Here is a 24,502-nt window from a genome sequence, read left to right as displayed (position 1 = left end):
CTGGAAGAGTGGAATCAGCTTTGCTCCTTAGCGTTGATAAACCACACATTTGGTGTTGGCAGCTGCCTGACTCAGTTATCCTGAAGGCTGACATCTCGTGTTTCTGCAGGTATGAGGGGGAGTTTGCCCAGGGCAAGTTCAACGGCGTCGGAGTCTTCATTCGACATGACAACATGACCTTTGAGGGGGAATTTAAAAACGGCAGAGTGGATGGTTTGGGTAAGTTGCGGGCCAGCAGGACAGGTGACTGACAAGCATAAATGGGTGGAAGGACACCTTTGCAGCTTTAATCCTCCTGTGGATGCCCAGCAATGCATAGTGACTGGGCGCCGATGCCGGGTCATCGGACTCACCAATAGACTACCCAAGGGCTGCAAACTTTTCTCTCCCTCCGCCTCTACGTAGCAAGCAGACCTCCCAGCCACTAATGCCACTGTCACACCCATATTTTCTCTGTCCCCCTCAAAGGCCTGCTGACTTTCCCCGATGGTTCTCACGGAATACCCCGCAACGAAGGTCTGTTCGAGAACAACAAGCTTTTGCGGCGCGAGAAGTGCTCGGCGGTGGTTCAGCGGGCCCAGAGCGCCTCCAAATCAGCCCGGAGCCTCACCGCCTGACGTGGCGCTGCGCCCAGCTGACAGCAACGCCCCGCCACCCGCTGGGGGTGAACAAAAGAATCCGATGTGAGAGGAGATGAGAATGACCATGGAGCAGAAGTCCCGGGAGGGGCCCCGTCACCTGCCAGGCAGGGCTTCGGTTACAGAAGGTCTGAGGCTAGGGCCGCTGGCCTTGCAGCAGTGGTACCCGGTGTGCCCTGCCCTTCTCTTGCTCGTTGGTACTCTCTGTCCCTAACACCATGGGTCAGCCAGTGCAGACCTGCTACTTCATTTTCTGCCAAGTGATACCGAGTCTCTTCCTTCTGCCTCTATTTGGGGCAGATGATCCCAGCCCCAGATTAGGGCCAGTGCTCTGTGCTGCCCTGGAGAAATAAGGAAAACGATAGGAGTGGCTCAGACAGTACAGCGGTCCTGAGAAAGTCAAGGCCAGAGCTGTTCTGTATGTTACCCCTGCATTCGCTTCTGGTTGGCATCATGGCCCCAAGCCTTCCACTTTGTCTGACCAGACTGGTCCTCGTGTCTGCTTATTGCCCCTGTGAAGGGTTCAGTGAATGCTATTTCCCTCTCCCTTGACTTTACAAACAGATAATTTGTGCTCCTCTCTCCTTCCTTAGACATGGGAAAGGATCCCTTTAGTCAGAAAGAAACCGATATAAACAGTCATCTTATAACTTGTATTTATAACTAACTCCAGGGCAAGGGCAGATATCTGTGGGTCCCATCAGGCCCCTGTCATGGAGTGAACTAAATCCTTAAGGATGGCTTGGACTGACACAGCTTCTTCCCAGTGGACCAGTAGGTCAGACCCACCTCAACCCCTTGGGGTTCAGGTAGAATTGGACCCATCTTGGGATGGCAGTGAACTAAAAGAGCATTTGGTTCACTGTAACTCTTCCACCATGAGCCTTGGCCATCAGGCCTAGGGATCAGATCTTGATCGACTGGATCCCTGCACAGTTCATCACAGAGGCCTCCAGTTACCCTGTGACCCAAACATGCCCCCCCTCAGCCCCTTATCCTCACACTGAATGTCTCCTCAACAGCAGATTGTGGTGGAAATTAGAGCCGTGTGCCTCTATTTATTCTCTGAATTGTACTGTAGAAACAAGTGTTTATGAGGAATAAACAAATCACCAGAACTGCCTATACTTAGTTTTCTTGACTCTCTTGCTGTACACCCTTATGAATATTGACCCATTTGCTATTTCTAAAAGTTAATTAGAGATGGGAGCTTGAAACTGACACTGCACACTTTACTACATAATATCATCTAATTCTGCAAGGTAGGAACATTATAAAAAAACACACACAAAAAAGCCAGGCAGGGCTTCCCTGGTGGTGCAGTGGTTGAGGGTCCGCCTGCCGATGCAGGGGACACGGGTTCGTGCCCCGGTGCGGGAAGATCCCACGTGCCGCGGAGCGGCTGGGCCTGTGAGCCATGGCCGCTGAGTCTGCGTGTCCGGAGCCTGTGCTCCACAACGGGAGAGGCCACAGCAGTGAGAGAGAGGCCCGTGTGCCGCAAAAAAAAAAAAAAAAAAAGCCAGGCAGGCTCAGGTTGCCCAAACTAGTAAGTGGCAGAGCTGGGTGGGATTTGTATCTGGGACTTTTTGACTCCAAAGCACTTTCCACTGAATTCCTCATCTCCTTGAACGTCAGGGTGCCCAAGTCCTGAGACCATTTATTGTCACACCTGTTGGGTTACCTCAGGCAAGTCTTTCTCTGAACATTCACCTTCCATACTAACCCATTCACTTGCATGATCTTATAAGCCCTGAGAGGAAGGTACCATTATTATCCCTGTATTACAGATGAGGTTCAGGGCAGTTAAATAGTTTTCTAAGGTCTTGCAGACACTAAGGTGCAAATCCAAGAATGGAAATTCCAGAGACTGAGCTCTTCACCAGTATACTAGGCTGCCTCCCTAGCCCTAACTTTTTGCCCCATCCCTAAACCTGATTCTCCTCTGAGCCCAGATCTTCCAGAAGTTGCCTGTGAGAAGAGCCCAGGTGCTAAGCCCCAAGCTTCAGTGCCAACCAGATGCCCAGTTTCTGCTGAAGACTGATACCTTTTATATTCTCTCCTTTAGCCCTTGCCCTAAACAAGGATCTGTTTATCTTTCTTTTAAACGAGAGTAGTTTTTATTTATTTATTTATTACGAGAGTAGTTTTTTAAAAATTCATCTCAGGTTTTCTGCCACTAGTCAGATATCACTGAATAAGGTTAAACTTTTTTTTTTTTTTTTTTTTTTGCCGCGTTGCTTGTGGGATCTTAATTCCCTGACTAGGGATTGAACGCAGGCCCTCGGAAGTGAGAGCACGGATTGCTACCACTGGACCGCCAGGGAATTCCCAAGGTTGAACATTTTAGAGAAAGCAGCCTTTTAAATGAATGTGCTAAGTGTTTCTAAATATCTCACTTGAACCTATTTGCCTCTTACCTCTACCATTTAAAACGTCAATAACCTTTTCCCTAGGCCTCCAATAATCTAATGGTTATGTTTGCTCAGTATTCTTAGGGCCTCTCTCAGAGCTGGCAAAACACAGACCCTGGGAACTAAATTGCCTCTGGGAAGGTTCTTGATATCTGGGCTGGAAACCTAAGCTCTGCATAGCAGTGGAGTGTTAATCTGTACATAGCCACACTAATTTAACTTATTCAACTTTATTGCAGTAACAAAGTAATTGTTCCTAACAATAAAAGCAGAGTGTGTATAGGCAAGAGGATGGTCCTATCTCAGGCCAAGTCCCCTTTCCTAATGTTTCAGACCTGGGTTGGCTAGAATAGCCTTCTAGAATGGAACATCTATCCACCAGGTGTCATTATTTACCAGTTCTGGCAAGCCACTGGGCTGTCTCACTGGTGCACGTGATGGTTGGGATCAAGGCTAGAGACAATATGAGATCAATCAAAATAGATTTAGGAAAGGATTAGAATGCAGCTTGCGGGGGGCGGGGGGTGTCTTTGAGAGACCAGTGACACATTTCTGATCACGTTTCCCAACCTACTGCTTCCCCTGGAAGGAGTCAGAACTTGGCTTCTCAGGAGTCACCCTGGCTTCCTGCTGCACTGTGCTGGACTCAGGTTTGTACCCCCAAGTCTAAGCAGTCTTCCTTTCAGTAAAACATGGCCTTTCTGTGCCCAACTGCCCCGTGACTTTCCCCTCTGGCTCCTGGTTCACGTGTCTCAGGGGATAGAAAAGCACAGTAGAGAGACAAGTAAGTCATTGCTCCTTCCCAGACTGAAGGTCTCTAGAGACCCAGAGTTCAGGATACAAATGCGAGAGATCATGGGGCCGGGAGAACAGGAAACGAGCATGCATGGCAGCGCCTGGAGAGAGGCTACCTGGATGACTGAAGTAAGAAGAGGGGCCTTGAACCCTCGTCCCCCCGCGTTCCTCTTCAGGCTGCTACCGCAAGGCAAGAGGCTGGGATGGGCGCGATCCGGCTGTCCTGTCCTCACGCTCAGAGCCAGCCGTTGCTGGTGAAATCCAGGCGCAGTGCCTCCTCCTGGGCGGCGCTCAGCTCCCGCAAGGGGGCGCGGCAGGGGCCTCCGTAGTAGCCAAACCAGTCCATGGTTTTCTTCAGCCCCGGGATCCCGAAGCGCCGGGTCACCTGAGGAGCAGGGCCTGTTAGAAGAGACTGGGGAGTCCCCTGCACACACACATCTGGGACCCAGACATGTGTCACTTGCAGAAAGTTAGGGTTCCCACCCTTCCCTCCCGGTAAACTAACTACCAAATCTATGACACCCAGGGTAGGTCACCAGAAGGCAGGTCGGCAGTAGAGTACACAATGCCAAAACCTAGAATGAAGGAAGGCCCCTGCTTTGGTTTTAGGAGAGAAATCCGCCCCATCGGGGAGGAGAGTGGCATTCGGTCCTCAAACTGGGATGGGAGAAGGCAGCAGCGCTGTGGGTCCGGGCGGTAGAGACTCACTGGTCTGTAGCCCAGTTCCCTGGAACCTGACTCAGGGCACACCAGGAGTGGAGAGTCGGAACAGCCCAGACCTCTACTGCCCCCGCAGCAGGGTCCCTCCCCATGCACCCATAGCTCTTCCCTGACCCCAACTCCAAATGCTCTCACAGGGAAAACAATGCATCCTTGTCCGAAGAAGTTTCACTCTGTAACCTTGTATCATTAACTTATCCCTGAGCAAGTTCACTTGCCTAAAACACGAGGGGGCCGGATAACACAATCTCTAAAGTCTTTTCCATTGTAGTGGGAGATCTAATTTAAAATCATGCATGGAGTTTTACAGAAAATGAAGAATCAAGTTTCTTTGTGTTTAGCATAGCAACGGGTTGTTTCATGCTGATGGGAGGTGTTAGATTAATCTTTGACTACCTAAAAACCAAGAAAGTAATTATTACTTAATAAAGTTTCATTTTGACGGAAATAAAATCTTAGAAATATGGGCTTCATGAAGGGTAAAACTAATAAAAGAGGTTGTTTGGGGTAAAGAGGCTGGGAACCACTGATGAATGACTGGCTAATAACTATTCACCACTAGAGGCCAGTAGACTTTAGCAAGCCTCCTCCCAGACCTGGCCCCCATCATGTTCTAATAACCTGAGCATTTCACCCAAAACCTGACTAGGGTGGGAAAGACGATGGAAACAAGAAGTACCTAGAGGAAAGCTTTCTTCCACATAAGGGTCTGAAGATCTCTGATTTGCCCCTCTTCAGATGCTGAGAAAGGGTTGAACACTTTGGAGGTAAAAAACAGGGAAAATCCTAAATATAGCCTGGGCAGGAGGCCGGCTGGGTGGGAGGGCAGTGGACGCACATTGTGTTCGAGCAGCGCAGGGCAATAAGGTGACATCAAGCTGCTCTTGGGGTGGCTGAGCCTAGAGCCCGGGCAGCAGAAAGGTGTTCCAGACATTCCTGAGTGTGTGCCCAGAGTTGGCACAGGACGCGGTGCAGAGTGAAGGGTAAGGCAGGATGGCATGCCAAGGGCTAGGAAGGCAGCAAGTATCCTCTCTTCCCAAAGGACAGCCCAAGCTGCTTCGTCTATCAAATTAGGAGGTAACAACATCTACGCCATGTCACAGAATTGGATGAGAAAAATGCCACTATTTAGGCCAGACCTCAAGCGGCCTGGAAACTCCTCTTCCTATCCGGGTGGTCTGCAGGTTCTGGGACCTTCTCTCTCACAAGCAGATGGGAGTGGGAGAGCAGAGGTCCCGCCCCAGTGGAATGTCAGAATGTATAGTACAGCCTGGGCCCTGATGGGGCTCAGCTGAAAGGCCCTCATTTCTGCAATTCTTATACCCTATCTGTAGCCCGTCCTATCCCAGGAGAACCTTCACATCCAGGGAAACTCGTGCTTGCCTCCTCAGCTGTCCTTTCTCTAAATCTGAGTTTATCTGTCCTTTTGAGGTAAAGATATAAGCTGTGAGGGAAATCTAGAGCCCGCCCACCACTTTCCCAAAGAAAACATTGCCAAGCTCCGTCTGGGACTATTGCCTCAGAGGCAAAACTCAGTCACAAGACAAATATTTAATGCAATATTAAAAAAAAAAAATGCAAGGGCTTCCCTGGTGGCACAGTGGTTGAGAGTCCGCCTGCTGATGCAGGGGACACGGGTTCATGCCCTGGTCTGGGAAGATCCCACATGCCGCGGAGCGGCTAGGCCCGTGAGCCATGGCTGCTGAGCCTGTGCATCCGGAGCCTGTGCTCTGCAACGGGAGAGGCCACAACGGTGAGAGGCCCACGTACCGCAAAAAAAAAAAATGTCAGTGGAGGCCACACAAGTAGCAGTAAGAAGGCACTTCTACCCCTTCCAGCTAGGGAGGTATCCGTAGAGGCCTAGTGTGGAGCCATTATTATTTCTAAACTCCCAAAAAAGAAATCTCCAGGCCCATATGGTTTCAATGGAGAATTGTTTTTTAATGTTTAAAGAAGACTTAACACCAATTCTCACAGCCTCTTCCAGAAAACAGAAGAGGAGGGAACACTTCCCAATCAATTAATGAAGCTATTTTTACCCTGATACCAAAATCAGACAAAGATAGGAAAGAAAGAAAGAAAGAAAGGAAGGGGTGGCGGGGAGGAAGGAAGGAAGAAAGAAAAAGGACTACATACCAATATCGCTCATGAATATAGGCAGGAAAAACCCTTAATAAAATATTAACAAATGGAATTTGGCAATATATAAAAAGTTATACACCATGTGCAAGTGGGGTTTATCCCAGGGATATAAGTCTGGTTCAATATTTGAAAATTATTAATGTAACTTACCATATTAACAGGCTAAAGAGGAAAAAAAATCACATGATCAAATCAATCAATGCAGAAAAAATTTGACAAAAATTAAACACCCATTCATGATTTTTAAATACTCTCTGAAAACTAGAATGAGGGAGAACTTCCTCAACTTGAAAAACAGCATCTACAGAAACCTATAGCTAACATTGCACTTAATGGTGAAAGGCTGAATGCTTTTCTTTAAGATCAGAAACAAGGCAAGGATGTCCACTCTCCCTACTCTTATTCAACATAGTGCAGGAAGTTCTAGCCAGTGCAATAAGGCAAGAAAGGAAATAAAAGGTATGCAGATCAGAAAGAAAGAAATAAAATAAAAAAAAAAGAAAGAAAGAAAGAAAGAAAACATCCCCTATTTGTAGATGATATGATTGTCTATGTAGAAAATCCCAAGGAATATAGAAAAAAATCTCATGGAACCCATAAGTGAGTTCATCAAAGTCATACGATACAACATAAAGAAGCAAAAATCAACTGTGTTTCTATACATACTAGCAATGAACATATGAATAGTGAAATTAAAAATACAATATCATTTATAATCACTCAAAAAATATGAGCCACTTGGGTGTAAATCTCTCAAAACTTGTATAGGACTGGTTTGCCAAAAACTGCAAAGTGCTGATGAAATAAATCAACGAAGGTCTACATAAATGGAGACATAACCATATTCAAGGATTTGAAGACAACACAGTAAAAATGTCAATTGTTCCCAAGTTGGTGTACAGGTTTAACACAATTCCTATCAAAATTCCAGCAAGTATTCGTAGACATACACAATATTTTTCTAAAATTTATATGGAAAGACAAAAGATTTAGATTAGTTAAAACAATTTTTTGGGGAAAAAAAGAACAAAGTGGGAGGAATCCATCTAGCTTAAAATCTTAAAATCTGATTTTAAGATTTATTACACACCTACAATAATCAAGTCTGTATGGTACTGCAGAGGGATAGATCAATGGAGAGAATAGAGAATCCAGAAATAGACCTACACAAATACACCCAACTGATTTTTGACAAAAGTGCAAAAGTAATTCAGTAAAGGAAAGATCCATCTTTTCAGCAGATGGTGCTGGAGCAAGTGGATATCTACAGGCCAAAAAAGAACAGAAAAAAAATGAACCTTGATCTAAGTCTCATACGTTTTACAAAAATTAACTCAAAATGGGTCACAGGCTTGTAAAATATAAAACGTTTAGGAAAAAAATAGAAAAACTTTACAATCTAGTGCTAGGCAAAGAGTTCTTAGACTTGCATCAAAAGCATAAACATAAAAGAAAATATTGATAAATTAGACTTCCTCAAGATTAAAAACTTTTGCTCTGTAAAAGATCTGTTAAGAGAATGATGAGACTAGCTACAGACTGGGAGAAAATCTTTGCAAACCACATTTTTGACAAAGCACTAGTATCTAGAAGGTATAAAGAACTTCCAAAACTCAACAGTTTAAAAAAAAAAAAATCCAGTTGGAAAATGGGCAAGAGACATAAACAGACATTTCATCTAAGAGGATATATAGATGGCAAATAAATACATGACAAGATGTTCAATAGCATTAGCCATCAGAAAAATGTAAATTAAAACCACGAGATGTCACAACATGCCTATCAGAATGGCAAAAAAAAAAAAAAAAAAAAAGTCACAACACCAAATGCTGGTGAGGATGCAGAGAAACTGGGTCATGCATACATTTACACTGATGTAAATACAATATGGTACACTCACTATGGAAAACAGTTTCTTAAAACACTAAACTTGCAAACAACATACGACCCACCAATTGTGTATTTATCCCAGAAAAATGAAAATTTATGGTCACACAAAAACCTGTTCGTAAATGTACATAGCAGCTTTACAACCAGCTTTCCTTCACCAAGAGAATGGTTAAACAAGCTGTTTATGGCCACACCATGAGCTACTATGCAGCAATAAAAAGGAACTATTGCTTACATGTGCCTGAATGAATCTCCAGAAAATTATGCTGAGTGAAAAAAGCAAATCTCAAAAGGTTACAGACTAAAAAAAAAAGAAAAAAAAAAGATTTGTTCACAGAGGAAATAAAAAGGTTATAGGCTATCTGATCCCATTTATATAACAGTCTTGAACTGATAAAATTATAAAAATGAACATATTTGTGATGCCAGGGGTTAAGGAGGGGGTGGGGGCAGGAGGCGAGTAGGTGTGGCTCTAAAAGGATAACACAAGGGATCCTAATAGTGCTGGAAATATTCTGTATCTTGACTGTATACATGTCAAAATCCTGGCTGTAATTTCATGCTATAGCTTTTTAAGATGTTACCATTGGGGGAAACAGGGTAACGGGTACTTGGGATCTCCCTGTATTGTTTCTTATAATTTCACGTGAATCTACAATAATCCTAAAATTAAAAGTTTAATTTAAAATATGAATAAAAGCATGTCTCCAGGGACACACGTTTTTCTTTATGCCTCAGACTCCAATAAGGCTCAGCACAGCACTGCCTGCAATTGACAAGCATTCCATCTTGCCTCTTCTGCTTGACTTGCCCAGCAGAGTTGGGGTACACAGTCTGACTACAGAATGGATTATGTGAAGACAGGACTTTCCTGGGAAAGCTGCGCTCTGAATACCTCCAGCCTTTCCACTCCTTTATTACTCTCAATCATTCTATTTTTCAGGATCTGGCCCCTTATAAAGCTGACATAAAGGCCCATGTTTCCCTCTCTTTAGGCAGGGCATCTCTAAGTAAGGTTCCAGGATTCCTGATGTCACAATCACCCAGGATGCTTGTCTCAATGACTGTTCCTGAGCCTAAAGGAGTAGAATTTTAACAGCTCCCTAAATGAATTCTAATGCGTACGTAAGTCTGAGAACCAATGTGGTTCGACTTTGTTCCTGAAGTCAAGATTTTCTGGGGAGGCACAAAGAGTTCCCACACTGGGATGTTCTCTAAAAGGACTTTCTGAAAGGGAAGAGACCAAGTGGGGACCCCTGTGCCAGCACTGGCTCCTGTTCCAATGAGGACACAGACCACCCCCACCCTGGGTCCATTGGCTGGGAACTCACCGCAGTGTTTGGCTCGATGAGGCGGTGCTGCAGCTTCTGGGCATCTTCCCATTGCCCTGTGAGGCAGAGTCGCTCCAGCTGGCACACCTGAGCCCCCAGGACATTGGCCAGGGCACACACGCCCCCTACAGCTCCTGCCACAGAGTAAGATGCAGAATACCAGCCAGAGCCTCTGCCTGTAGAGAATTCCAAATCCTGGTCCCCAGCACCTCTTTGCTCTGGGCAGACAGGCTGTGCATTTCTAGGCCACTGGTTAGCCATATCTGAGACATGCTCTGTGAGTTCACAGATTTCCAGAGAGAACATTTCCAGCATATTCAAAATAGACTCCCACAGGCTGAGGGGCAGGGAGCAGAACCTGAAGGCTTACTCAAGGACAGTTCCTTCCCTGCACACCCCTCCCTCCACCCCCCACCCCCTGCAGAGTAGAGTCCCACCTGTCAGTTGACACCTCCACGATCCTCCAATAGCCCCCTGACTCATCAGTCCTGGAAGGGGATGGAGTGGATGGGAAGCCTTTGCTCTACTGAAATTTTATTCCCCGCAGTGAATTCAGCCTGGGACAGCAGTGAGGGAGAGGTTAGGGGAGGGGAAAGAGCACTAGACAGAGGCAGGAGACCCGGCATTTCCTCCCACTGGCTGCATGAACTTGGACAAGTTATCAACCCTCTCCGGTTCTCTTTGTTCTCATGTGGGCAATAAAAACGGGCTGGCTGTGATCTCAGAGGTTCCTGCCACTTCTGCCAGCCTGTGAGTGTGATTCCAAAGCTAGTTAGGGGTGACTCAAAGCAGAGTGGCCTCAAGACTGGAGAGAGAGTAGACATTTCAAGCTAATGCTAATATAGCTCGAATGAGCTAATATAGATGCCATTTATTGAAAACCTACTATGTGCCGAGCACTATGGCAGACATAGGGCCAATGCTCTCTAATCCTCATAACACCTCCCTGCTTTGCAGAGTAGAAACAGAAAGGTCATGTACCTTGCCCTGTTGGTTCTCAGTGAATAAATGGCAGAGCTCGGATTCCAGCTCAGATCCCCAACTTTCAGAGCCTGTGATATTTCCATCTACCACACTCTCAGGAATGAAGCATAAACGGGTCCCTTCTACTCTCCCCTTTAGAGACTGTGACAAGGCAGAGGGGAGCTACACAGGACCTATACTACAAGTCAAAGTCTGCAGAGACAAGAGAGAATAGGAACCAGCATTTTCCCCTGCATCGTTGGAAAAGTAACTCAAATCTACACTCACTGGGGCTTTAGCTGAAGGGAGCAGATGCTTCCCTCCGCTCCATGGCTCAAATCCAGTCTGAACCCAAGGACCTTGACCCCAAGCAGATAAGAGCAGTTGGTCTAATGGTGACATTCCTAGGATCCTGGACTGGAACAGAGGCTGATCAGACAGCTGAAGATCCCCAGCCCAACCCCGCAGGCCTGACAATTCATTCTGGCCTGGACCCACGGAGAGAGGAAAATGCACTCCCAGACTAGTGGGAAGGGCCCCAAGGCCTCTTCCCTCAGAGAATGATTTACAAGGTGAGATTAAAGGAGCTGAGTTTGTCACCTAAGCAGGGAGCTTGGGACTTCGAGCAAACTGTAGGCATCCCCCCTACAGGCCAGGGATTGTACTCGGCCACACTCCTCTGCCCAACAAGGTCACCCACAAGCACCCACTATTCAGATAAGTAAGCGGTGTGCCAGACCTCTGAGGTTTCTGAGCAGGCAGGCTGGCAAAGGCCCCCTCTACACCCAGTCCTGGCCCTCACCATCTCTCCCAGCAGAACCCAGCTGCCTGTGTATATCTTGGTCACGCATCACAGTGTGAGAGCAGTGAGAGGCCTACCCACGGCATAGCTGGCCAGCAGGAAGCCAGCCGATCCAGCCAACACCTGGAAATCCTGCCTCCTGGTCTTGTGAACAATCAGCCCGATCCTGGTCACCTGTAATGGCAAACCTGGTGTGAGAGCTGGGCCCACAAGCTCTGCCACCAGCCTGGATGGGGGCTGGGCAAGTGTGGGAGAATGAGAGCCCAGGTCCCAGAGAGATGCCTCAAAGTTCAGGTGAGCCCCAGAGAGCCCACAGGACAGAGGGAACCCACACAGGAGCCCAGGACTGAAGCGGGTCCCAGAGCTGCCCGGAAGTTGGTAGCACAAGAGAAGAGGAGGAGGGCGCCCCAGCCGAGAGCTGCTGCCACTCACATCACCACCGCTGTCCTTGATGCCCACGATATTCGGGTGCTGGGAAAGCGTGACCACCGCATCCACAGGCAGGTCCAGCCCCGTGTTGGCTGGGACACTGTAGAGCACCACAGGAATTGGAGACAGGTCAGCAACCTGAGGGGCACAGAGAAGAGAGGAGAGGGCAGCTGCCCCAGGCCTGAGGCGGTCCAGGCTTGGGTCTCTGCAGGGCTACCTGGACTGGCCCACCTGCTGGGCTAGGAGTCACAGTGCTATGCACCCTGATTGCAAGCACTAGTCCTGGCTAACACTTAGGAGTGCTTTCTGTGTGCCAGGCACAGTTCTAAGTCCTTTATGTTTTGATTGAATTTAGTCCTCACAACCACCCTGGAGGAAGATTCCATTATTCCTCCCGTTTGGGAGGGGCGGAAACAGCAATACAGCTTGGTTAGGTCAGTCACCCACTGTCACACAGCTGGTACCTGGTGGTATCCCTCCCCTTTCCCAAAGCTGCCATTCATGGGAAGTAGGCTCACCACTCTGCTCCCAGCTTCTCTCATCTCCCCTCCCCTCCCCAAGCAGTATCTCTGCCTCACCCAGCTTCCTCTTGGCCCCAGACCTCAAGCCCACACCCACCCCTCACACCCACCTTGGTGTAGTGGTGAATGAGGGCGGCGCTGTTCATGCGGCCGTGATAGTAGCAAGGAGTCACCACCATGGCGGCGTCAGCCCCGACCTGGGCCATGCTCACCGTCATCTCCACCGTGGCCTGAGTGGCTGCAGGAGGAAGGAGGAAGTCTTCCCTACAGGCCGCGGTGGGCGAGGGTAGGAGGCAGAGGACTGGGCTAGGGCCCTGGGGCAAGCAAGGGGCGCAGAGCAGAAGAGACAGAGCAAGCGCTAGACCGGACCCAGCCCCAGGTCAGGGAGCCCGCCCCCGCCCCCGCCCCCAGCAGCTACCGCCAGGGCCGGGGCATTAAGGCCTCACACTCGCAGCCCGAGCCGGCTAGCAGGAGCTTGTCCCTGGGCAGGGCCTGGCGCACGCGGCTCACCACCTCCAGGCGCTCACTGCTGGTCAGGAAGGGGAACTCGCCGTTGGAGCCCTGGACCACGAAGCCTGCAAGAGAGGCAACACCTTCCCACGTGCTTGTGAAAAAGCGGATGTTGGACTTATGCTCACCCAGGCTCCTACCTCCCCGACACCATCACACATTTCCTTCCCAGTCCTGATGCAGGCAGAGCGTGCTACCCAGTTGCCGTGACAGTGTTCACGCTATTTCTCTTTGTTTTAATGAGATATTTTAGGCATGCCAAAAAGAATAGTTAATAATAGAATCCACATCGGTGTACCCAGCACCCACGACACCTGCCCCCCACCCCGTCACCGTCCTCTTCCTCATCTCTGGCGTGTCTCAAGTGGTTATTGTTCCCATTCATGTCTTTATACCCTTAAAACATACATCTGGACCCATAAACAATCTATAAGATGGGTTTTGCCATTTAAAGCATTATAGAAATGGAATCACACTGACACAACATACTGCAGTTTGCCGTTTTTGCTCACCATTGTGCCGTGCACCTTGGCCACAGCAGTACAGGGAGCTCTGATTCGTTCACTTTCATTGCTGTATAATAGTCTCTTGTGAAGTTAGACCACAATTTACTTTTCATTCTCCCTTCGATGACATTTAGAATACATCCTAATTTTGCTATTACAGACAATGCTGAAACAAACACGTTTAAAAGTTTCTCTCAGTTTAGACACTTAGGCGTGTAAAGGCTGAGTCGCATGGAAATGCATCTTCACGTGCCAAAATTCTAATTAGCCAGTTCATACCCCAGCAGCACGTAGAAAAAAATGTTAGTGCTCATCCACACCAATACTGAGTATTGTCTGAACTAATTTTTGCCAATTTTCTGGGTGGAAAATGATGTCTCACTATTTTTTTATTTTTATTTTTTGCGTTACGCGGGCCTCTCACTGCTGTGGCCTCTCCCGCCGCCGAGCACAGGCTCAGCGGCCATGGCTCACGGGCCCAGCCGCTCTGCGGCACGTGGGATCCTCCCGGACCAGGGCACGAACCTGCATCCCCTGCATCGGCCGGCGGACTCCCAACCACTGCGCCACCAGGGAAGCCCACATCTCATTATTTTATTTTGCATTTTCCTTTTTTAACCATCATCTGTGAGATTTCTAACTTTACCAGATAAAGGTGTCAACCCTTTTATATCCATGAGAGACCAGTAGAATTGATGCTCTTCAGCTGAATCTAAACGGAATGTTAAACCATTTTCCTCTCAGCTTTTTTCGTTTTACTTTCTCTTTCCTATTCTTTCTCCTCTCCATTCCATTTCAAAAATTTTTTTCTTAAATACAGCGTACAATAAACGAAGATTATTAATAAATAGAAGACCGTTTGGGAGGAAGGAAAGAAAAGAAAGCCAGGGGCGATGTTGGTATACAAAATCCCCGCCATACAGTTCTGATGGGCCAGAAATTTGACTTGGAGCTTCCCGACAGTCAAAGCTAAAAGGGAAACGTGGTCAGCTGACAGATATGTAGAAATCAAGATAAAGCAAAGCAGCTGTCCTGGAGAAACACAGAGTTTCCTGGCACTGGGACAAAGAGAGATTGTTCCTATGAGTCATCCTTAAGGGGACACGGTGTGATGGGGAGACAACTTTACACCACAAATCTCTCTCTGTGCTGTTCGCTCTACCGTTAAAGTCCACTGAGTGGGCTGCCAGAAGAGCTCACCGGATACTGAGCATATTTCCCCCAGTTTTTGCCTTGGTAACATCGCAGCGAACATCTGAGGCAAATAGATTTTGGCTTCTGTTGCATTGCCTCCTCAGGATCAATTCCTCCGTGTCAGGCTAGGGGCCTACGGTGGGAGCCTCCTTCTGTCTTGCTCCATAAGGCCACAGTGATTTCCCAGTGCATCACCCCACTTGCAGAGTTGCCAACCCCAGAGAGGGCTCCAATCCAGCCACGATTGGACCAGCACCCTCTGGCTAAGAATTTAGAGAACAAGCTCTTGCCACTGCCTCCGCAACATTTCCTGCCAGCCCCCTTGAAGGGGGCTTCTTGCTTCGGACATGTCTCCAGACACAGTCACTCACTCCCAAGTCTCCTTTCATTCTGGTGGTCAGTTCCAGAAGCCTCCAGTCCCCACAGTTGGACTTGACCTAAACAGCAGGACAGCTGGGTCTTGAGCTCCCCCTGTGCTCAAGACTCCTAGTGGCTTCTCCTCATTTCATTTAAGGGAGCATCCGACCTGGGCCTGACTCCCAAGAAGGAAGAGATGCCAGGCTGGGGGAGAGGAAGTGTGATAGAGTCAGGCAAGCGCTAGACTCCAGTCCCTCTGGCTACTGGGCAAGTCACATCGCTCTCTGAGACCCCATTTCCTTTTCTTTGGGATGACAATAAAGTCACTTCAATCCTACCTTATAGGGCTGTCTTAAAGGCTCAAATGAGAAAATGTAGGAGAAAGCAAGCACTTTGAAATCTGTGAACTGATACTGCCAAGACCCCCCTCCTTCTCCTTGACCAGATGTCCAGTTTCAGGTCTAATGTGCCACCATGGTGTAGAGGTGGGGCTAAAGGAGAGGAAAAGGCCAGGGTTCCAGATGGGTGGGGAGTGAGGAAAGTGAGCGGTGGGGAAGCAGGGAGCAGCACAGTAGGGTCGTCAGAGCCCGGGTTTAATTCCCAGTGTGGCCCCTTGCCAGCTCTGAGCCCTTGGGCGAATGGTTTAACCAAACCTCAGCTTCCCCAACTGAAAAATGGGGGTAATATTGGTGCCCTTTTTCAAGACTTGTGAAGTTTCAATGAGATACTATTTGTAAAGTGCTTAGAATAGCTAGAACCTGGCATTCAATATGTTAGCTGTAATCATTATATTAGTCAGAGGAGTGCCCAAGCCTTAAATCAGGAGGGTGGAGGGTGGCAACTTTCAGTCTGAGGAGGGGGAGGATGGCTGGTGTGGGACGGGAGGCTGCACTCAGGAACCTCTCAGGCCCCCTCCAGCTCTAAGAGGAAAGAGACTCATTTCAGAAGCTTCTCTCCCTTGCCCCCATGGTTATTCTGGCTGCTCTGGGGAGCCAGAAAGGCTTGGTGAGGGGAGTAGGTCGGGGCTGAGGACACACAAGCAACAGGGTGATTTACTGTGGCCAAAAGGAATCACAGTCTCTTTTATGTAAGTAGTATCCCCAGTCAGTGTTACACCCCTTGGCCCATCATCACTGCCACCTCCTCCGAGAAGTCTTCCTGGGATCAAGCCTTCACTGGACATCTCTCCTCTGAACTTCCATTACCTATTCCTTGTCCTTCACTGCTGCCTACTCAAAAGTGCACAGAGATCCTCAGAACCCTTCAATCTGCCCGACCCCCACCTGTTGGGACTTGACAAAATTTCTCAAACTGGCCTCTGCTGTGAAATGAGGAAACTGGATGGGACAGTCTCTTAAGTTCTCTTTGCCTTGAGGCTTTGGAGTCACTTTTCGGGCTTTTCCTCCTCCCTTTTGCCTATCTCTGAATGTTCCCCTCCAGCCAAACTTACTATCAGAGTCCCCAGACACACTGCCATCATCCTGCCTCTACACCTTTGCTCCTGTACCTTTCTCTCTGCCCAGAACACCTCCCTAGTTGCAGCCCCTCAAATGCTGCAAGAACCACGAAGCCTTTCCTTAATCCCCCTCTCCCTTGTGCTCCATAGCATTTTGTCCTTGCCCAGCACTTGCTCTACCTTGTCTAGAAGCATCGAGATCAAAGATGGTGTCTTCATTTTGGCCTCCTTCGTGACACCCAGCACACTGCCTGTTGACATGTGCGTTGATAATTTGTTGTATAAAAGAAAAATTGTCCCAAACCTGGTCTAGGGCAGAACTTTTTTGCATGATGTAATTCATAACCTCCCACTAGGAAGACATGAAAGTTCCTGATGAAATGCTTAAGCAATTTCCTAATGAGCTTTAATGGAATTAAGCCTTGGTCTGGGAAACCAGCCACTCTCCCAGCGGACTCTCAGACAAGAGTCTAGTGACTGTTAACCTCTCTTCTTTCTATCTAGTCTAACAATGATTTAACCATTCTCTTTTCTTATAAAAAATATCCTTTCCAAGAGTATATACTTGAGTCGGCTGCTTAGAAGCTATTTTCCTTGCAGCACGACTGTAATAAAACTTTGATATCATCTCAACTAAATTGCCTGAAAACTTTTTTGACTTTTAATTTGAACTACTTTCCAATTTACATGAAAGTTGCAAAAATGGTACAGGGCATTTCCATACATCCCTCCCCCAGCCCCCCGCTAATGACAACATCTTACCTAACTAGAGTACAATGATCAGAACCAAAGACTTCACATTGGTACAATGCTAACTACACACTTCATTTGAATTTTGCCAGTTTGAAACTTTTTAAAAGTTAAGATTCCAAAGTCATAATTAGTTAATCTGAAATTTTATGTAATACATTTTTAATAAGGGATTTAAGGTCTTCCAGGTAAATGCATGCATTTTATGCATTTGAACAATCACTTCAGAAGCCAAACCTCACCGCTCTCGCCTTCCGTCTAATTAGCAGCTTCCAACATTTTCCAGTATGATTGACCCCATTTTTTTCCAACTAAGATTTTTATTATGAAGTATTTTTTTTTTTGGCTGCGCTGTGCGGCATGGGGTATCCTAGTTCCCCAACCAGGGATCCTACCTGTGCCCCCTTCGGTGGAAGCGTGGAGTCTCAACCACTGGACCGCCAGGGAAGTCCCTATTATGAAGTACTTTAAATACACAAACACACACACACACACACACACACACATCAACATTTATATAAAGTCACTTATCAGTAATGTCAAAAATATTCAAATACTCGCAACTATGCTCCATAAAATCAGTTGACAACATTTAGGGTGTTTATGTTTATAGATTTACCCATCCTTTGCAATGATTCTGGGCACCTTCTTCCTGGAGTTGGAGGCCCACAGGTTGGGAACCACTGGTAAATCCATAATAGATGCAAATGCTAAGAAAGTTCTATGTAAAGGAAACACTGGAGGTTAGACAGTGCCATGTAGCTGAGTCCTCTCAAGTTTCATGACAGCTGCCTCCCGTTAACTGCCTAACTGGGGGTCACTGCTTGCTCCAGAAATGACTTTGTGAAACCCAGGAAGAGGAGGCAAGGAGAGTCCCAGGCTTGCCGGAGGGCACAGCGAGTGTCAGGACATGTGGGAAGAGGACAGGGATAAGTATAAGAGAGATAGGCCCACTGGGGGATGGTGGGCATCTGACTCGGGGGCAGCACAGGGCAGGGGTTCGGGGTACGGGCTTTGGAGTTAGGCCAAGCTGGGCTCTGACCCCAGCAACATCACTTACTGTCTAGGCTGTCTCAGGAAAATTACACCTCTGAGCCTCACCTACAAAATGGAGATAACATAATACCTTCTTCATGGGGCTGTGCCGTAACACAACACAGAACGTGGCATATACTAAACACTCAGAAAAAGGTGGGCAGAGCTACTGGTAGTACTAATCCTGCTACGGTGTAGCAGTACTGCAGCAGAGGCAGCCCCAGAGAGAGTAGCACGAACAAGAAGAGAGCATATGGTACAGTAGCTCTGAAGGTAGGTGGTGGGGAGGCACCAACACGGATCCCAGTGCGCGCAGGGAGAGGGCGGTAGTACACAGGGTGACCTACATCCCACCCCTGCTTACTTCCTGGCTTCTCAAAGCCTGTCTCTCCCTACCCCTCCCAACTCCCAGCTGCTCCCTCCTTCCTTGGTAGCAGCAGGTCGGTGGCAGTTGAGCCCCCTGGAGATTCTCCACGCCCAGAAACTGAGACCCGGGAGGCCGAATTATGGAGTCTCGAGTCAGCCCACGTGAAGAGGACTGTGGGAGGAGGAATCCTCTCCCCAGAGGCCCGCCCACACCTGGGGCTGGCCACAAAGCCCTCAGACCCAGAGTGAGGGTATACAAGGCTTTATTGGCTCAGTTCCAGGCAGCTGGCATCAGCGTGGTGCTCTCAGCTGCTCCTGGGATCTGCCTCGCGCATCTTCTCTTGGTGGGTCTTCCGTGGCCTGCGAGTCTGTCTCAGCTGCTTCAATTCTCCCCAGCTCTCCCTCCATCAGGGGCCATCAGTGGCAGACCCTGCTCACAGAATCCAAGGGGCCCAGGACACTTGTGAGGGCCTGAGGAAGAAGGGATTTAAGCAGCATCTGGGCCACATAGTTTGACCCATCGGAGAGACGGACCACATAGGATGCCTGTGATTGTGTGCCAGCCCTGTGGGGGGAAGGGGCATCTCCATCTGTGGTTAGGTGGCTTTAAAGGGCTGGTAGGCCTAGTGGCTGCTGTTCGGCAGGCTGTGGCACGGGTGGCTCGGGTGGGTTGGATAACCCTGGTGGCCATGGTGGCAATGGCTATGGAAGGTGTGCGTGTGGTTGGCACCAGCTGTGGTGGTTTCCTGCTGGGTGAGGAAATTCCCTTTCAGCTTCATCTCCACCTCCTCGAGGGCCTTCAGCTCCTCCTGGCTGATGTCCTTGGACTCCAGGTGGCCTGAGTTCTGGCAAGCTGTGGCATGCTGCAACATGGAGATAGCCAGCTGCTGCCCCTTGGTGTCAATCTCCTTGGTACAGGCAGCCACGACGGCCCACGTGGCCTCATCCGTGGACGAGGATTTCCCAGACTCCTCGTGGGTCTCTTTGGTCACTGAGGTCCCAGACATCCTCTGCTTGCTGGTCAAGGGCTCCCGGTGAAGAGCAGTGCCCTCTTCTCCTTGCCTCGTGGTGAAGGTGTCCACACGAATCGTGGTGCTGGCCTCCCCGCTGCCGCTCTCAGGCTGGGCAGCAGCACCGCTGCTGCAGGCCCCGGCGCTATGGCTGCAGGTGGGGCTGCTGCCGGCAGCCAGCTTCTCTTCGGAAAGACAGCTAAAGTGCGATTTGATCCAGCTCTCCTTCCTTGCTTTGTCGCTTTCTGGTGGCTCCTGCTTGTCTTGTGCAGTCTCAGAATCCTTCTTCCTTCTCCTCTTCCTCTGCATCCACAACATGAGGACTCCACCTCCGAGTAAGAGGGCGGTCCCCAGCACCACCCTGCGTGATGGTTGCTGGATGAGCTCCAAGAAGGTCTCCAGGACCCCACGCCAGGCAGGCAGAGCTAAGAGCACACTGGGAGTGGGGGAGCCCAGATGGTATGGCTCATGCTTGAAAGGACAGGCTCCCCGAGGTTGTCTGGCAGGCAGGCCCCCCGCTGTGCCCTCCCTAGGCTGCCCCTCCCACCTCAGCAATGAACGCCATTGTGATGAAGGTGGTTGAGGGGCGGGGCGGGGAGAGGTCACAGGATCCTTTATGTCTAGTCTGACAGGCATGGGCTGAGGCCTGGGACCTTTCTCCTACCCTGACAGCTGTCCCCAAGGTCAGTGGAAGGGTAGCTTCCCCAATTCTGAGTCCCTTCTGCCTCCTGCTTGTGACCTATTCTGCAACTCAGGCCTTCTTATCCTCCAGTCTTTGGTTTCTCTTCCTCCCCATCTGATGGCACCCAAGGGGCAGAAGCTGCTGGGTCAAGCTGGCCATGGTTGAAAGACCCCCTTGGCTGGGCTGGCATCCATTCCTGGCTGCCTAAGGCTAGTGTCTCCCTCCATGAAGGGCCGAGCCCCACTGCCAGCTCAGTGCATTCCATCCCCACTTACAGCCCCCAGCCCCATAACAGAGAGGGTCCGGAAGCCAAAGGGGTCCAGAAAGGAGCTCATTCTGGAATAACATGAGGTCACAATTGGGGGGAAGACAGGCAGTAGGCTGAGAAGGCAGAATACGCAGGACAGGAGACTTCAGCCCGTCCCAGATCCTTGAGGCCATTTCAGGATGGGGGCTGCTACCTCTTGCCTTAATGCACCTGCAAACCCAGAATTTGCCCCCAACTCCCCTGTAAGTGGGCAGAGTTCAGGTTATGAGTGGGTGGGCCAGCTGGCCAGGCTCTCTGTGGGTACAGACAACTGAGAGTCTGACCGTCAATCCCAAATTATACCCAGGGCCTCTCAGGGCAGAAACAGGCCTGGGCCACTCCCAGAGGCATATGACACATTTTTCAATGCCAAATAGGGTTATAAAAATTGTGATATTTTAGGGCTCCCCTGGTGGCGCAGTGGTTGAGAGTCTGCCTGCCGATGCAGGGGACACGGGTTCGTGCCCCAGTCTGGGAAGATCCCACATGCCGTGGAGCGGCTGGGCCCGTGAGCCATGGCCGCTGAGCCTGCACGTCCGGAGCCTGTGCTCCGCAACGGGAGAGGCCACAACAGCAAGAGGCCCGCATACCACACACACAAAAAAAAAATTGTGATATTTTAAACAAAATATTTTATTTAACGAACTAATGGCTTTAATATACACAAAATATTATACCTTATCACGAGAAACCATAGTCTTCCCTTCATAATAAGGGAATAAGACAGAAGCTTAAGGTTTTCTGGGAAACATCACCTCCCTGATCCTGCTGGAGTAACTCTGGGGTCATCCACTAACCTCATTTGGAAATAACAATTCAAAGTTCATCTCTGAGGTTGTTTGTGGGTGTGAGTTCAGGGACCAATGGCCCTTCTGCAAAAACCCTTCCCTCTGGTCTCCGGTTATAAGTTTTATTTAAAAAGAATACTCTTTATTCAAATAATTAGTACAAATTAACTATGCTGAAAAAAAATAAGTAAGTAATAAACAGAGCTGCACAGTTTCAGGCAATGCCTTTCAGAAGAATCTCTTAACTCTTCACTAATTCATCAAGGGCAGGTTCCCATCTCCTCTTTGGAGGACCTTTAACTCATTGCAGGAGGCCCTGGCAATGTGATAGGTGATGGTTCCCTCCCCTGCCCCTGAGTGTGGGCTGCAAAAGGGGGTGAGGATCCAGCAAGAGAGACATAGATTTTCGCGCTAGAGTGGCTCATTGTTCCCTTCCCAGGCAACCTGGCTGCATCCTGGGAGCTGTGACTGGGCCCCCTGGCCCTATGTGCCAGGACCTCGGGTTTGGGTTCCTTGGGAGGACTATGTTGAATGCTATGGCCCAGTTGCCATTCTAAAATGAGGAAGCCGGATCAGGGGTTCAGTGATTTTTCCAAGGTCGCCGTAACTAGCAGAACTAGAACTCCTGCAGGTCTTCTAACTCCGGGTGTTGGGCTCTTCTACACAGTGCCCCGCCGCCCCCCCCATGTGCGGGGGTAAGAGAGAGCTGAGGTGGGAGCTGGTGCCTGCGTAGTTTACCAACGGCCAGCCTGCCAAACCCTCTGCAGCCTGTGCTCCTAGGCACCCCTGTCCCCACTGCAGCAGTGAGTTGGGGGGAGGGGGAAGGAAGGGTCCAGAGAAGAGCCTGGGGCGCAGGCAGACACTGGATGCAAAGTCTACCCTCCCCACCCCCTGCACTAGGGTGTCCTTGAAGCCGGGAGGTGAAGCAGAGTCTTCGTTTAGAGATTCAAGGAGCTTCTCACTTTGCTTCGAGAGATCCGGGCCTCAGCCCAAACCTTCAGGCTCCAATGAGCTGAGCCCCAGCAGAAATGTACTTAGAGTTTGTGTCACTGCTCAGTGTGGACGTCCACAGGGCATTCACTGGCCGCTAGGGAAGGTTCACATCGCCTCAGCACTGAGATACGAATGGGGTCTCAGTCATGCCAGCGGGCATCGTCACAACGCGGCTCTGCCCGCAGTGGCGATCATACTGTCGTTCTAATCATCATTATCACTGGAATCCACACCTTCTAATGTACATACCCTTCACAATTTACAGCATGCTTTCACTTGCATTCTCTCAGATTCTTCTCCCCACCCTCCTATGATGTGGCCATTATTATTCCCACATGTCAGATGGGGAAACTGAGCTTTAGAGAGATCTCACAGCTAAGTCAGTGGCCGAGCTGTGGTTTGAATCAGGAGTGCACGTTCCCAACTGCTCCATTGCATTACCCCAGTCGGAACCACTCCATTCCCAAGTTGGTGCCCATCAGGGTCTGTTTATTAGAATCTGACCTAGCGACTCATCATTCAGTGCAGTGGAGTGAAACCGAGCATGGCTGTGCAGTCAGACCTGAGTTCAAACCCCAGCTCAGCCATTTATTAGCTGAGTGACCTTGGGCAAGTGATCTCATCACTCTGAGCCCCAGCTTCCCAGTCTGTGAAATAGGGCTATTGAGAGCACTGCCTCAGGGCACTGTCACGGGTGATGGATGAGGGTGGGCAGGGCAGGATGGGCAGAATTTGCCGCTTCTTTTATCTTCATTTATCGTGCCTGTGGCTGTGTTGTATGTTGAGTGTCACAAATATGATCTGGTCCCTGATCTCAGAGAGGGGAGGCCCATGTGTAACAGGGGAAATGAGTCAGAGGATCCAGGACAGGAATTAATTTGGCCGAGGGAGGCTTTGCCCAGAAGAGAGTGTGCAAACAAGGCTTTGAGGGAGATGAGCCCGCTGACACCCCGCTACCCTTACATGTGTGCAGAGCGCCTGGTTGACAAAGGCTTTCACACCCATTATCTAGCTTGATCCTCACAATAACGCTGGGCTAAGAACGTCAACAGTTTACAGCTGGGGAAACTGAGGCAGAGGAGATTCAACCCAAGATCACAGGCCAGCAGTTAGCTTCCTGCCTGTCTCCTGACTCCAGACCAATGCCCCCTGTTCCTCTCCCATAATAAAATGACTCCCAGGGTACCCGACTGACCAAGAGCAGCTCGAAAGAGCCTGTGTACCCTCCTCTGGTTGCTGGCTGAGGAGACCAGGGTCATTCACATCTCCCCAGCTCCCACAGCGGACAGACCCCACTTACCTCGGAAGGGAAAGGTGCCCAGTTTGTGCAGATTCTCCTCCAGTTTCCCATAGTCCACCTCGGCCGTGGCAGTGAAGGGGGTGGTCACAGGGGGGTAGATGCCTGAGATGTCCACCTTCCTCCCCTCCCCTGAGGCCCAGCCCCCCACGGTGCTGGACAAAGCCCTGCTCAGCCCCTGCCTCACAGAGGACCAGACTCGGGGGCCCAGCATCTCCACAGGAGGCTCAAAGCCCAGCTGGTCTCTGCCCCCGAGGGATGCTGAATTTGGACTCCTTCCTACCCCAGTTAATGATGTATGTGTCTGGTTAAAAATTTGCTGCCCCCTGACTTGTTGGCTCTCAGGCACGCCCGGGCTGGGTGTTTCCAGGGTCAGAGGCTAGGCCTGTTGGCTCCAGGGAGGTCTTCCCTCCCCCTGGGGAGCAGCTAGAGAAATGCCACAACCCAGTGTCCCTGTGGCCAGACGGAGGACTGGTTCCTGGGGTCCTTACACAAAAGGGTGCCTCCAGTGGGGCCCGGCCCTCCTCCCACAATTCCCAGCCCCAAAGCCAGGAGCCAGGCTGGCTTCCCCGCTTCCGCGTGGCAGTTGAGAGCTTGGCGGAGCCGATT

General features: G+C 49.5%; 3 protein-coding genes across 7 annotated transcripts in view; 1 reads left to right on the top strand and 2 right to left on the bottom strand.

Moving 5' to 3' along the window:
* Positions 1 to 1,765, top strand: part of MORN4 (MORN repeat containing 4) — an 11,994-nt gene extending 10,229 nt beyond the window's left edge. For all 4 annotated transcript variants that reach the window (XM_024735098.1, XM_024735101.1, XM_024735102.1 and 1 more), the window contains exons 4-5: positions 110 to 219; positions 469 to 1,765. In XM_024735098.1, the coding sequence (XP_024590866.1) occupies positions 110 to 219; positions 469 to 617 (259 nt within the window). In that variant the 3' untranslated portion in view covers positions 618 to 1,765. The remainder of the gene's footprint in view (positions 1 to 109; positions 220 to 468) is intronic.
* Positions 1,766 to 2,844: 1,079 nt separating this feature from the next.
* On the bottom strand, positions 2,845 to 24,471 carry HOGA1 (4-hydroxy-2-oxoglutarate aldolase 1). 2 transcript variants are annotated; one of them, XM_024735091.1, is made up of 7 exons: positions 23,897 to 24,471; positions 13,089 to 13,217; positions 12,753 to 12,880; positions 12,125 to 12,259; positions 11,770 to 11,866; positions 9,928 to 10,061; positions 2,845 to 4,229 (listed from the first exon to the last, which is right to left on the bottom strand). In XM_024735091.1, the coding sequence occupies exons 1-7, from the start codon at positions 24,105 to 24,107 to the stop codon at positions 4,080 to 4,082; spliced, it is 984 nt and encodes a 327-aa protein (XP_024590859.1). In that variant the 5' UTR covers positions 24,108 to 24,471; the 3' UTR covers positions 2,845 to 4,079. The 2 variants fall into 2 exon arrangements, with proteins under 2 accessions (XP_024590859.1, XP_024590858.1); XM_024735090.1 differs by having other exon boundaries at positions 13,089 to 13,235; positions 23,897 to 24,332.
* CUNH10orf62 (chromosome unknown C10orf62 homolog) lies at positions 19,440 to 20,639 on the bottom strand. The gene has a single exon (XM_024735088.1). It carries the CDS (start codon positions 20,460 to 20,462, stop codon positions 19,440 to 19,442), a length of 1,023 nt encoding a protein of 340 aa, XP_024590856.1. The 5' UTR covers positions 20,463 to 20,639.
* Positions 24,472 to 24,502: the final 31 nt, after the last annotated feature.

This window comes from Neophocaena asiaeorientalis, unplaced genomic scaffold, assembly GCF_003031525.2.
Source record: "Neophocaena asiaeorientalis asiaeorientalis breed wild unplaced genomic scaffold, Neophocaena_asiaeorientalis_V1.1 scaffold240, whole genome shotgun sequence".
Taxonomy (NCBI): Eukaryota; Metazoa; Chordata; class Mammalia; order Artiodactyla; family Phocoenidae; genus Neophocaena; species Neophocaena asiaeorientalis.
The sequence above is the reverse complement of the archived record's forward strand: the minus strand, read 5'-3'. Positions and strand labels throughout refer to the sequence as shown.

Coding starts and splice junctions, on each gene's coding strand:
- HOGA1 (XM_024735090.1), bottom strand. CDS start 24,107: ATGCTGGGCCCCCGAGTCTGGTCCTCTGTGAGGCAGGGGCTGAGCAGG. Junction 12,881..13,088: donor AGCCGGCTCGGGCTGCGAGT/GTGAGGCCTTAA, acceptor TTCCTCCTGCAG/CCACTCAGGCCACGGTGGAG. Junction 10,062..11,769: donor GCTGGCCAGCTATGCCGTGG/GTAGGCCTCTCA, acceptor ACTCTGTGGCAG/GAGCTGTAGGGGGCGTGTGT.
- CUNH10orf62 (XM_024735088.1), bottom strand. CDS start 20,462: ATGCCTGTCAGACTAGACATAAAGGATCCTGTGACCTCTCCCCGCCCC.